Raw genomic sequence first — 13,649 nt, 5'->3', positions numbered from 1 at the left:
CTTATTTGAGTGTTCGATAACTGGTTAGGTGATTTAAGCTCTGTGAAAGATTGTTGATCAGAGTAGGTATCATACCATTATGCGTTATGTATCTATGTTTACGGTAATCATTATGAAAGTAGTTGATTAATACACTGCATGGAAAGAATTTAAGGGACACCATATTATGAGGAACCAACAGCCATGGCATCTACCTTAGTAAGATGCAGGACCTCCTTTTGTTGCGATGATTGCAGCAATCTCATTGCGTGATTCGTCACTACATAACACATCTTTCCAAGCTTCCACATCTCACTGTACATGTTCTTTGGGCTACTGAAGTCGACGCTGCGTTATTTTTAGGGTAATGTGTTGCTTGTATATTGCTATCCAACCATGGAAATCCCTGTCTTACCCGCGGTTCTGAATGTTTGTGTGCAGACTGAATTCCATCCAATCATTGTATATTGATTTTCACAATAGTTATACTATACCAAACATGCGAAGAAAGTATAGTTTTGGTTTGGTCCGTTATTGAAGTATGAGCAAACAATGTTTGCATGTGAAGTATCTTTACCATTTGCTACTCGTATGTAGATGCTAATGACTTTAGTCTTAGTGGCATGTGCGAATAATGATAATTGTCTTAATATTTCTTAAGAAAATCCATATGAAGTCAATAGCCTCTATACACAAGTAGCCCATGAAGTTATTTCATCTACAAAGATTGTTTACTTATGAATTATTCACCCGTAAACACAAGGTAAAGGTAATAATTTATTTTAAGGCCATATATTTCAGTCTAAAAATTACAGAACATCTTCAGTGGCAAAAAAAAAAAAAAAAGAAACAGTTAATACAAGGAAGAATACAAACAATGGATATATTTGAAGTAGAGTGAGACTGATGATGTTATATTTCCGGTAACGTTATGTTCTAACTCAGGAGAAAGTTAATTATAACTGTATTAAAAAATTAATGATACGTTATTCTAATCAGACGTTCCCGTATTTTTGATAACAATAGGCAGTCATTCTGATTCAAATTCGGGCGATGAAGCAAGCTTTAGCACTTTCCTTACTTAAACGTTTAAATTTGTATCAGCAGAGTTGTAGAGAGATAAAACTCAGGTGCTCACTTTAGTGAGTACGGGCGTGGCAAACCCGAGGTACCTGATGCTGTACCATGCGTTACTTCATGTAATATACATCTGTTATATTATCTGTAGACTGGACCCTCCTCTTCCTCCCTTGCTTCTTTCTTTCTTCTCTTCTTGCTCATTCCACCGAACGCTATTAGAGTATTCGAGGGGAATCTTTCCTATTTTGCTGTGTCATTTCGTCTTGCGCTAACAGGACATTATCAAACACTGTAACATGATCAGGCCATCAAAAAATGTTCATACCGAATCGCCCGTCGCGCGGGTTACCAAGGTACGCGTTCAGGTTTTAGGCAGAGGGACCCGTTCGAAAAATATGTTACCGTCTCCCTTAGACACCACTACTCAGCACTCTGCTAGAGTAAACTCCATCAATGGGCCCGCAACTCGTTTGGGGAGGTGTTTTGGGGCAGCGCAAAGAAATGTTCTGCAAAAGGATGGAAATGGCAACGACAACGGCACAAGACTATGGCTTTAGGCAAATGGAACATTTTCTCTCTGACAAAGAAGGAGTTGGAACTGGTCGAGGAAGCCAAGCGCTATCAGCTAGACTTAGTCGGGCTTTCTTCGACCAAGAGGAGAGGCTCTGAAACTGTCGACCTGAATAAGGGGTTGAAGCTCTACTACTCAGGTGTGAGCCCGACAATGTCTGCTCAGTCGGGTGTGGGAATATTCACAAGCCCACAGCTGTCAGACTGTGTTGCTGAGTGGATCCCATTGGGGACGGGTATGTGTGTTAAGGCTTCAGATGAAAAACCATGATTTGGCTGTGGTGCAAGCCTATGCACCTAATCTGAAGTTAGAATACTCTGCCTTCCTAGAGGAAGTGAATGCTGCTTTTGACAGGGTGGCAGACGTGGAATCAGTCCTGCTAATGGGTGACTTCAATGCATATGTTGGAACAGATGACCAGATATGGAGGGGTGTGGTTGGGGGGAACGGCGCCCCTGACCTTAACGCGAATGAGTTGAAATTTTTGGACTTCTGCTGTACTAACAGCTTGTCCATAATGAGTACCTTCTTCCAGCACCGAGAAGTCCATAAGTATACCTGGTACAGGGATACACTAGAACAAAGGTCTCTGATTGACTTTTTTATAGTCTCAGCAGACCTATTTTCCTCAGTGTTGGACGTTCGTGTGAGAGGACGGACAGAACTGTCAACTGACCATCACCTTGTTGTGTGCACTCTACAGCTTCAGAACCAGATGCTACCGTCAACGTTGGTAGGCCTAAGCAGCTATACCGCGTGAAATGGGAGACATTCGAAAATGAGGCTGTGAGGAAGAATTTTGCAGATGACATTTCCTCCAGGTTCAGAGAGATTCCCAAGCATACTGCAGATGTTGAGGAGGAGAGAAAGCTGTTCAGAACAGCTGTTACTGCCTCTGCACTCTCATGGTGTGGCAGAAAGCGGCTCGGCGTGGCAACGGGCAGTGAGAAAAGGACACCTTGGTGAAACCAAGAAGTCCAACAAACTGTCCGGGCAAAAAAGGAGTCCTTCCTACTGTGGCACGAAAAGCTGCTGCTGCGGCAGTAAAGACAGAAAAGCAGAAGGCTTGGGAATCCTTTGGAGAAAGATTAGACTCATCCTATGCAAATGCGAACAAAGTATTCCGAAAAACCCGCCCCCTTCGAGGGAGGAAATCGTGCACAGCAAGTGCAATTAAGGCCTCTGATGGTGCACTTTTAACAACCCGGAAGGATATCCTCCACAGATGGAGGGAATACTTTGAGAGCCTTCTTAACTCAATTGGCCCAGCAGTAGTGGACATCTAAGAGGTGCAGATCCGGGCAATGGCTAATATCACAGCCGAAGAGGTCCATTTAGCAATAAAATCGCTAAAATCAGGCAAGGCTGCTGGCGATGATGAAATTCGGCCAGAAATGCTAAAAGCTTTAAATCGAGACGGTGTTTTCTGGCTGATTCCAGTGTGTCAGGCTGCTTGGATATCTGGGCGATCACCAAAGCAATTGCAGACAGGCATAATAATAACAGTCTTCAAGAAAGGAGACCAGAAGGATTGCAGTAACTATCGTGGCATCTCTCTGCGCAACCTGCCTGGGAAAGTGCTTGGACAGATGGTGCAGGAGCATAGTTGAGTCAAAGTTCCAGGAAGAACAATGTGGCTTTCGTCCTGGTAGAAGCACAACTGACCAAATCTTCACTTTAAGGCAAGTCTTTGAGAAATCTTGGGAATATGCCAAGAATGTCTACACATGTTTTGTGGACTTGGAGAAGGCATATAACCGGGTTCCTCGGGATAAGCTCTGGCAAGTAGTACAGGAGTATGGAGTGGATGGCCAACTATTAGCTGCCATCAAGTCCCTGTATGAATGCCCAGAGTTTTGTGTCAGGGTAAACAGCACAAAATCAGAACCTTTCACAGTCTCTATTGGCCTCCGCCAAGGGTGTATTCTGTCACCCCTCCTTTTCATAATATTTATGGACTGGATTGATAGTCACAGCCGAGGCAGTGAGGGTGTCAAAATTGGAAGATGTAGCACTGGACGTATACTTTTTGCAGATGACCTAGTTCTGCTTAGCTCTTCCACAGATGACCTCCAGCGAACCCTGGATAGGTTTGCAGCTGTTTGTGCAGACGCCGGAATGAAGATCAGTGTGGCCAAAACTGAAACATTTGTGGTTTCAAGACAACCATTCCAGTGCACTCTACATGTAAGTGGAGTCCCAATGAGGCAGGTGGAGAAGTTTAAATACCTTGGGTCCATATTCACGAATGATGGAAAATGGGACTTAGAGCTAGATACTCGAATTGGCTTGGCAAGCTCAATATTGCGGGCGCTTGGCCGTTCGGTAATAGTGAAGCGGGAGTTAAGCCAGAAGGCAAAGCTGGCTATCTTCATTACAGCCTATGTTCTCATTCTCACCTTTGGTCATGAGAGTTGGGTAATGACCGAAAGAATGCGGACACGAATCCATGCGGCTGAAATGAGGTTCCTTCGAGAGATTGCGGGGCTGACAAGACTCGACAGAATCAGAAGCTCTGCAATTCGGGAAACCCTCAATACTCAACCGCTGCTTCTCCGTGTTGAGAGATCACAGTTACGTTGGTACGGGCACCTGGTGAGAATGCCACAACAGAGGCTCCCTCAGCAGGACCTCTTTGCCAAGCCAGAGGGTGGGAGGCCACGTGGAAGGCCAAGGACTCGCTGGATAGATTATATCCAAAACCTTGGGTGAACACGTTTGGGAATCCTACCAGACACCTGAGCTTGGTGGCAGCGGATCGTGACCATTGAAAATTCCTCTTGCAGCTGTTGCCCCCACAACCCAATTAGGAAAGGTGGGCCTTGAAGTTGTATGTATGTATGTATTCTAATCAGACTTTCCCGTAATTTTGATAACATAGGCAGTCATTCTGATTCAAATTCTGGCTATGAAGCAAGGCTTTAACACTTTCCTTACTTAAACGTTTAAATTTGTATCAGCAGAGATGTAGTTGGCCTGTTTCAGACCGAAAAATGTTATCATCTGTGTTTACTCCGTGCTGAGACAATTCATACTAATCGGATTTCTTATGGAAAAAATATGACTGATTTTCTTGTAATCTGTTTTCTATTGATCGTCCAGTTTGCCCGAAGTAGTATAGAGGCAGTCACGAGGAGAGAGATATACACCTGGGAGAGACATCGGAGAGCGTTTATCATTTGAAGAGCGGAAATTCGTTGATAGTTTATTGATATGTATAAAAGTAGCTACTAAATCATATTTCTGAAGAATTCTACAAATCAGTTCTGAAACGCCAGAAATGTATGGGATTGGAAGACGACGTAATGGTTCCTTGTTGTTTAAGTTTGGTTTTTAGGAGTCAAACTGATGATGTGTAGTCCTTTCTGAGAAGTCCTTTCTTTAATATCATATACTGTATGATATTTGATAGTTCTTACTGTAACTGATGAGGAGTCGAACAATTAGTCTTAGCTCACTGAATTAAATACTTTATGATTCATGTCTTTTGAGAAGGATGTTGGGCAGATTGTTGAAGAACGTATGGTCCAATGTTAGTAGGCTTTCGATAAAGAGATGTGGTCAAATCATGTCACAGTGCCTGGATGAGAAGAATGTCTAGAAAAGATAATTTGTTATCTTTTCTAGACGTTATCTAGAATTTGATACGAGGATGTAAAGTATTCATAGTAGCTAAAAACGTTGGTAGAGTTTCTTTAGTGTGAGGCCACACAGCTAAAATGTCGTCAATATATATCCAACCCAAAATGAAGGTTCAGAGTGCATGGATGAAAAGAGGATGTCCTCTAGATATATTAGAGAACCAAATCAGCCAATTTGGTTCTCCAAATGTTTTTGCAGGAATTGTTTCTATTGCCAAGTTGATGTTGTTCAATATTGCAGCTAGATCTTGTCTTCAGCTTGGTTTGGGGAATAGTAGTTGCAGTCTTTCTCTGATATTCTGCATTTTTTCTACTGTGATATTACATTGCGCCTTTCGATTGGAATAGGCCTAAGTTCGATTCTCATCGCGACGTGAGGAATCTTTATCTGGACGATTTCAATCGAAGGTGAGTTAGCCGATCTCATACGGAGGTAGCGGAGTTTTTAATCCCGGAAACTCGGGTTTTCATCCCACATACAGACAAATCAGCCATTCAGAATACGCGCAATTTACAGAGAAAAAATATTAGTTGTGGTGGAGGTGGGCGGTAGATGGCGTTGATGGAGATGATTTGTAGTAGAGGTTCGGTGTAGTGGTTGTGACAGTTGTAAGTGTCCTCCCGCGATTAGTCTTCAGACTCCTTGGGGGTATCAGGCATAATAATAATAATAATAATATCTCTCAGTTCATGTTACATATCATTTAAGTAATTTTGCTAGTTATTATTTGGATTATATAGATTCAAGAAATTTAGTGGAAGTGTTTCTTCCATAGGCCTTGCAGCTGCCTCAAGTTCTTAGTAGAATTCCAAGACAATCCGTCTTTGCTATTCTTCAAGTTCAGCATCACTGAAATTTTTTTTCCTTATAATAAATCTTCATTGGTCTATTAAATATTATTTAGTGACTTGTATCAGGAAATTTCTGTTTCGAAATTCCATACATTTGCTTTTGATATTCTCTTGATGTTGATTCAAAATAAGCTTACACAATCATCTGGTTTTCTAGTAGAGTCCCTTTCTTTCGTTTTCATTGTTCTTTTATTTCCAGTCGTGTTTCAGTTTTTTGCCAAAGCCGAACAATCTGAGACCTGAAGTCCATTTAATGCCTGATGCTCAGAATCTCTAGCACCAAACATCGTCTTTATGGATATATGGATGATTCTGTTTTCTATTCACTATTTAAAATGGTTGGGGAGGGGAATAAGGCACACTTATTCTGATTCCTTTACTAAAACTGTTTGTCTTGGGAGGCCCTACTGGTAGCTACACTACCACGAGGTAACATGATCTAGCATCCGCAAAGGCCGCAAGCACCACCATCACCATGAAGGGTTTTAGTTGAATTTTATTATTCTTAATAACAATAAAAATCGCATGTATAATGATAATAATGATGCCTGTGTATCACGTAGCAAGCAAGGTTTGCACCAATAGCTCTAGCCCACTCGAGGAAAGCTGTTCTCCGTTCGAATCCAATCTTTGAGTAGAAGAAATTTTCCTAAAGCTTTCTTTGACCAGTTCTCGAGTTAGTCGATCTCAGGCAAGTGGTTATTTTCCCAGACGCTCGTGTTTTTTTTTTTGTCCTGTAAACTCAAGAAAGTTGATTGTCGAACCCACAAATTTCCTACAATAATATATTGTGTAAGGGTTAACTGCCGCTGGATTCATTATTTTATTATTATTATTATCACCTCACGCCTTTTATTCCCTTATGGTCAGTAAGCAAGGTCTTTAATCCCTATTTAGCTTTTGGAGATTGAATGGGCAGTTCAAACTCCACTGATAACCAATCAGAGAAGTTGACACATGACTATCACCAATTATATAACCAATGAAGAGATCGACAAACAAGTGATGGTACCATCTCTTGGTGCCTGACCCTAACAGCATGTATTACAATCTGAAATAATGTGGATTCTATATTCGATTATCTTGAGTTTAGAAGACATAAACCCCAAGTTTCCCAGAGAAAGAAATCTGCTTGTCCATGTCAGAGCTCGATTAACACGGGAACGGTCGAAGAAATTCTTACAATAAGTTCCTTCAGTCTGACATCCCTGTTAACTACACTATTGCGTAATTTCCAAGGATGGGCCAAGTAATCCCACTAACAGACCTGATCTGAAAATTTTCTCTGTTCTGTATTAATCTTGTAAAAAATTCCTTCACTAATATGAATGTCTCAATTATATCACCATTTCAATTTGAAAACGTGTTTCTGTAACCCAAAAATCTTCAACCTGTCCTCATAAGGATCATTCCATGGACTTTTTGCCATCTTGATCACTCGTGGATTCTTTTCATCGACAAGAAACCCAGATGACCAGATCACTGCTCAAGAGTCAAGATTGGATCTTACCAAGGCTTGATAAAGAGGTTTAATAACCTGCTTGTCAGAGTATTCTTCAGTAACCAAGTAATCTGATTAGCTTCTTTAGCCACTTTTGCCATGTGCTGTCTAAATTTCAGCTGTAGTAAATATTGCTCCACCCAATTTTGCATCATCGGCAAACAACTGCTAGATCGGCTAATTTTTTTTAGCTAATTCTCTAGACACTTCATCTTGGAACAATTTAAAAGAAATTAGCGCTCTAAAAGCTTCTAATGCCAAGAATAGAAATAAAATTAATCTTATCAGAAAATTTGATTCTCTAAAATGTATGCAGGATCGTCGCACATCCCATCATAATTCTACCTTTTTAAAAAAAGTTGTAATAAATAATTCTTCCCATTCACTTTATCGGCAGAAGAAAGTGTACTTGCTAATCGTCTCAATTTTGTTATCGCTTTTACTTCCATACCTAAATAAATATTCTTAACTAAGATAGAAAAAGCTGCATCCTTATTACCAAACAAAGAAGCAAACCTTCTTCGTATGGAAGCTATATTCACCATGAATCATGCAAGACCGCCATCTGAAAACATTTTTCATTCTGAAAGATCAGCTATTAAAAAAATAATAATGACACCATTATTCTCCCTGCAGACAAACGGAATGCTACTGTCATCTTAGACTAATGTGATTACCATAAAAAAATTTTGGAACTACTGAATAGCGACACTTACTCTGAACTAAATAGTAACCCTACAAAAGAACTGCACAATAGGACCAACAATTTATTGTAAATCACCTCAGAGTTACCAACAAACATCTGTTTTTCCCTCAGGTAGATTCATCCGCTAATCCCACGATTATATGGACTCCCAAAGATCCATAAAATTAAACTCTCCACTCAGACCAATCGTTGAAGTCATAAACTCCCCTACTTACAATTTATCTAAATACCTCGCATCCTTTTTAAAAAGCTTATCTGGAAATTCCTTTTCTCATATAAAAATTTCAGCTGATTTTTTGTTCAAAGACACCAAACTCAACAAATATAATGGCAAGTTTCGATGCGAAAGGCACTAGTAGCTATCCGTATATCCTGATGATGGATGGAATCCAACCATCGTATTACTCTATTCTTGTAGAACAATAGACTTGAGACCAATAATTCAGCTTTGAACCCATAAGTACACGATAAAGACAGTGTAGATCAATCAGCATCCCACTCAGTACAGTGCGAAGGAGGTTCTACGCACTTTACACTTTTCTCTTAGTTGACGAATGTGTGCTAGAAATGTGAGTTTCTGTCAAATATGAGTCCCAAGTACATTTGCTTTTGTAGCTAATGAAATTAGACTTTGTCCCATTCTTAATTCAGGATCTGGGTGATGAGTGCGTTTTTGATAGAAGTGTATTCAGACATGTTTTCTGTTGAAAACCTAAACCCATTACTAAGCGCCTACAGAGAAAGATGCTCAATTGCTAGCTGAAGTTGTCTTTCAATTACCCTCATGTTACGAGAGTGACAGTAAATTATGAAGTCATCAACATATAGCGCATTGTCTACAGTATGAGGAAGCTGTTCACTGATTGAGTTAACCTTAACAGCAAAAAGTGTCACACTTAAGACAGAGCCTTGGAGATCACCCTGTTCTTGATGATATGGTCGAGATAGAGTACATCCCACTCTGACTTGGAAAGTTCGCTTAGACAGAAAGTTTTTAATAAATACAGGATGGTGTTAGGTTAGGCACCAAGAGATGGCAGCACTTGTTTGCCAGCCTCTTCATCGGTAGCTGCCTATAATTAGTGATAGACATGAACCAGGTATCTTTGATCGGCTACCGGTGGAGATTGAACTGCCCAATCAGTCTCTAAAAGTTAGATAGGGTGTAAAGGCCTCACCTACTCCATATTAGCGAATAAAAGATGCTAGCTGATTTATTTATATTTACAGGAAGGTGTCCTTTGAGACCCACGTTACAGAGGTCTTTTAATATGCCATATCTTCAGACTGTGTCATAAGTTTTTTCCATGTCAAAGAAAGCTGAAACAAGATGTTCTTGTTTCAGAAATGCATTTTTATACAAATTTCTAAATGAACCACTGGTCTAAAGTTGGACGATGTCTACGGAACCCACACTGTGTATTGAAGAGAAGATCGTTGCTTTGGTGGATTGGGTGGTGGAGACTGAGAGCTGTAGAGTAGGTGCTCCTCCCTCGATGCGTCTTTGGACTCCTTGGAGATGTCACATAATAATAATAATAATAATTTAATTACAGAAGCATTGTAGCTAAAAGCTTCAAATATATTTAGTGGCGAAGGCGAGCCGCCGATCGCGTAAATAACATTGATAATTAAAATTTTGTGTGGGATGTCTCCACTCCTTTTTAATGTCTATAGTGAAGGTATGATGAGGAAGGCTTTGGAATATCTGAAGGATGGAATAAAGATAAATGGACATCTGATAATTTATAAGATATGCAGATGATATTGTACTTATGAGTGAAACAGAGGAAGATTTCCAAAGAATTTTGAATAGAGTGAACAGGGTTGGAAATAAGAGATATAAAATGAAAATAAACATTCTAAAGACAAAAGGGTGATGAAGATTTCAAGGAAAGGAAATGATGAGATGGAATTCACTTTAAACTGACAAAGAATGGAGAATGTAAAAAGTTTTGAATACCTTGGGAGTTGGATAACAGATGACAATAGATCTAATTATGAAATTAAGAACAGAATTTAAAAAAAAATCAAAAGAAGCATTTTTCCAAATATACCACATATTAGGAAACAGAAATCTGAACAAACAGTTAAAAGTAAGAATACTCAAGACAATGATCTGGAGACATATGGATGTGAGTTCTGGATGTTCAATAAGGAGATGAATGAATGATTGAATGCATTTGAAATGTGGTGCTTGTGAAAAATAGATTGTATCAGCTGGACTGAAAGAGTGAGCAATGAAGAGGTTCTTAAAAGATTCAAGATGAAAAGAGACTGTGTCTAGCATCGAAAGAAGAAAAGTAGCGTTTGCAGGACATTTGATGAGGGGTTTTTCTGGAGAGCTCCCCAGAATAATATTGCAGGGGGAGGTGATGGAGGGAAGGAGAGGAAGACCCGTGCAATGGAAAGCAACATCAAAGACTGGATGGGAAGTGTCTTACAGAAGCAAGATATAGAGAGGCATGGAAGAGGACTGTTCATCAGCTGCAACCCTCTTAAAAGAGGAGGCCACAGGATTAGATTAGAATTAAAATTCGAATGCATGCATTTTATAAATAATGTGAGCAATTATAAATTATAAGGAACTGAGGGTTTAATTATAAACGTCAATTCATTTTTCCTGAAAAACTTTAGTTTCCGAAAATCCTCGCATATATCTTCCACCATGATTTTTTAGCTTTAATTTTTGGGGAAAAAGTGCGAATTATATTCGAGTAAATACGGTATTTTATTTCTTCCCTAGGATAAGTCGGGTAACCGTCCTACAAAAAAAAAAAAAAAACAACCGCATTGAAAACGTATTTTCAATTTTTTTCCCCCTTTTACGATATAGCATGATAACACTAGTATTTGGGCAAGCTAAGGATTGAATAAATTTGCAAATATGAAACTTGTTTTCCTCATGCACTTCACTCCGGTGATAAAGAGGGTATGGCCCTGATAATCATTTCTTGTTGTGATATAAGCGTGAGCCCGCTTATATCATACACACACACAAATCTAAAAGTCTCAAATTTGTTGCGGATATTATATCATTATATATCTGAATGTATAATAAATATTTCATCATATTAATATACTCAAATTAAATCTTTCAAATATTAATATCGATTAATCAGTTAATATGAATGAAAAATGATATATGATATGAAATTATGAAATATGATAGTGATAATATAATCAGTCATTTTACATTATATATATATATATATATATATATATATATATATATATATATATATATATATATATCATATATATAATGTAGGATAACTATATAAATGTATATATATATATATATATATATATATATATATATATATATATATATATATATATATATATATACTCAGTTATATATCTATGATTATAGTTCTTAAATTTAATATTAAGAAAAAAACGCATGATATTTAAATTAGTTAACATTTAAAATTTTTCAAAACAAGAACTGGATTCATGTATAAATATGCAACATGAAAGAGGAATTACACGATCATCCTTAAAAATGTATAAATAAAATACACGAAAATATCTTTGTGTGAAAACCGGAAACTCTTAATCATATGTTTTCAACGCATGCGTGGTCTACTGTCTAAATGCTATTTTTATTTAGTTACTTGTTATTGTTCAGTTCTAGCATAGTAAGTCAGCGTGAATGGCAGGGCAACAGTCTGCTCTTTTGCTTCGAAAACAGTTAAACGGTGAGGTTTAATGCTTTTGTTTTTCTGCTAAATTGTCAGGTAATTTTTAATTCAGTCGTATGGCATCAAATATCTCCGTGCTGGCAGTGCTTGAGAAATTTAAGGAGACCTCATAATAGGTTTTGTTAAATCAAGTGGCGTAGCGTTTATCAAGAATGTAATCGTTGGTTGCCCAGCTGTGTTTTTTCTAGTAATACGTTTAAAACATGCACACAATTAGTTATAATTTGCACAGCTTCATAATTGCAAAGTTTTTTTTTTTTGTTAAGTTCATATTTTTCCATTTTGTGTATCACTGTGTGTAAATTGTTAGTATTTAAATTGCAATAAATAGATTCCTTAATAGGCCTAGAACATAAAGCACTCCTGAAGGCGTTTGGGAAAGATAAAACTGATTAAATATTTTGTTGCTAATGTTTGTTGATGGCAATCCACAGAGAAATCTTTTTGGGTTCTGTTTTTCTTACAATCTACATATTATAAATGACGTTAGCACCGGGCCAGAGATGGATGTATCAGATATTAATAATAATGTCACCATAATGTGAAATTATTAACCTAATTTTGTGTCATCCAATTAATTCTTAACAATTGCATTTTTCGTAAAATCAGCTACATATCTTTGTATACAGGTGATTTGTTTCTTGTTACATCCTTTGTAAGAATGCATGTGATGGGTAAAATGCTGCAGATGATTCCACTGAATACACATTATACTGTTAACATCCATCATCTCAGTTATTTTAAATAGTATTTCCCTTTTAATTTTTGGATTTAGCCCATAAAACGATCTTATTATCATTCTGCTGATTAAAAACCGTACTTTCTATACAGGAAAGTGGCTCCATAAAAACTTGAATATAGTTCAGACAAACACAAGATGTGGATATGCCAGCATCCATTTGGCTGTATGCCAATACTGCTGCTGTATGTTGGCACTTGAGCTTTGGAGCTGATGCAAATTCTGTATTAAAGATTAGTAATCATGCAAGCATATACATTTTTAACTCTTTTGAGATGTATCATATTGGATATATTGTATGACAAATTCATGGGATTTGTTACTAATTTCTCTCCACTGTGAACAGTCAACTATCATTTCTGTGCATTTGTAAAAATGTACAGAAATGTATAAACATGCATGTTTTCCCTTGAGATTTTCTTTAGAAGGATTAGATGTATATGTTAGTGATGTGCACTGTAACATTTATAAATATTTCATTTTTACATAATAAACTTAAAATATTTGGTGTAGTTTAAGAATAGAAAATTCATAAAATTATACTGGAGGAAGCTGACAAGATGTGATTTAGGAATGAAAGTAAACAATAAATAGGGATGGATGCATTATCAAAGTTGGGAAAAGAGCAAAGAGGATTACCAGAGCATATTTATTAATAACAGATATATTGTTTGACTACAGGAAATAAGAGATCTGGGGGTGATAGTGGATAAGAATCTAAAATTTAGGGGACATGTCGCCAAAATTGTGAAGACAACACAAAGGCTTCTGGGAATTATGCAGAGGACACTGACGTGTAGAAGTAGGCAAATTCTTGTTTCGTTGTATAAGACTTTGATTAGGCCACACATGGACTATTGTGCCCAGATTTGG

The 13,649-nt window shown here is 37.9% G+C and overlaps 1 protein-coding gene across 2 annotated transcripts in view; it reads left to right on the top strand.

Annotated features, from left to right (window-relative positions):
* Positions 1–11,967: 11,967 nt before the first annotated feature.
* Positions 11,968–13,649, top strand: part of LOC150092887 (ubiquitin-conjugating enzyme E2 G1-like) — a 138,923-nt gene continuing 137,241 nt past the window's right edge. For both annotated transcript variants that reach the window (XM_090413435.1, XM_090413436.1), the window contains exon 1: positions 11,968–12,034. In XM_090413435.1, coding sequence (XP_090269561.1) covers positions 11,989–12,034 — 46 coding nt within the window. In that variant the 5' untranslated portion in view covers positions 11,968–11,988. The remainder of the gene's footprint in view (positions 12,035–13,649) is intronic.

This window comes from Typopeltis vanoorti, chromosome 24 (assembly GCF_054136105.1).
Source record: "Typopeltis vanoorti isolate ZY-2024b chromosome 24, IOZ_Tvanoo_1.0, whole genome shotgun sequence".
In the NCBI taxonomy this organism is placed as follows: Eukaryota; Metazoa; Arthropoda; class Arachnida; order Uropygi; family Thelyphonidae; genus Typopeltis; species Typopeltis vanoorti.
The sequence above is the reverse complement of the archived record's forward strand: the minus strand, read 5'-3'. Positions and strand labels throughout refer to the sequence as shown.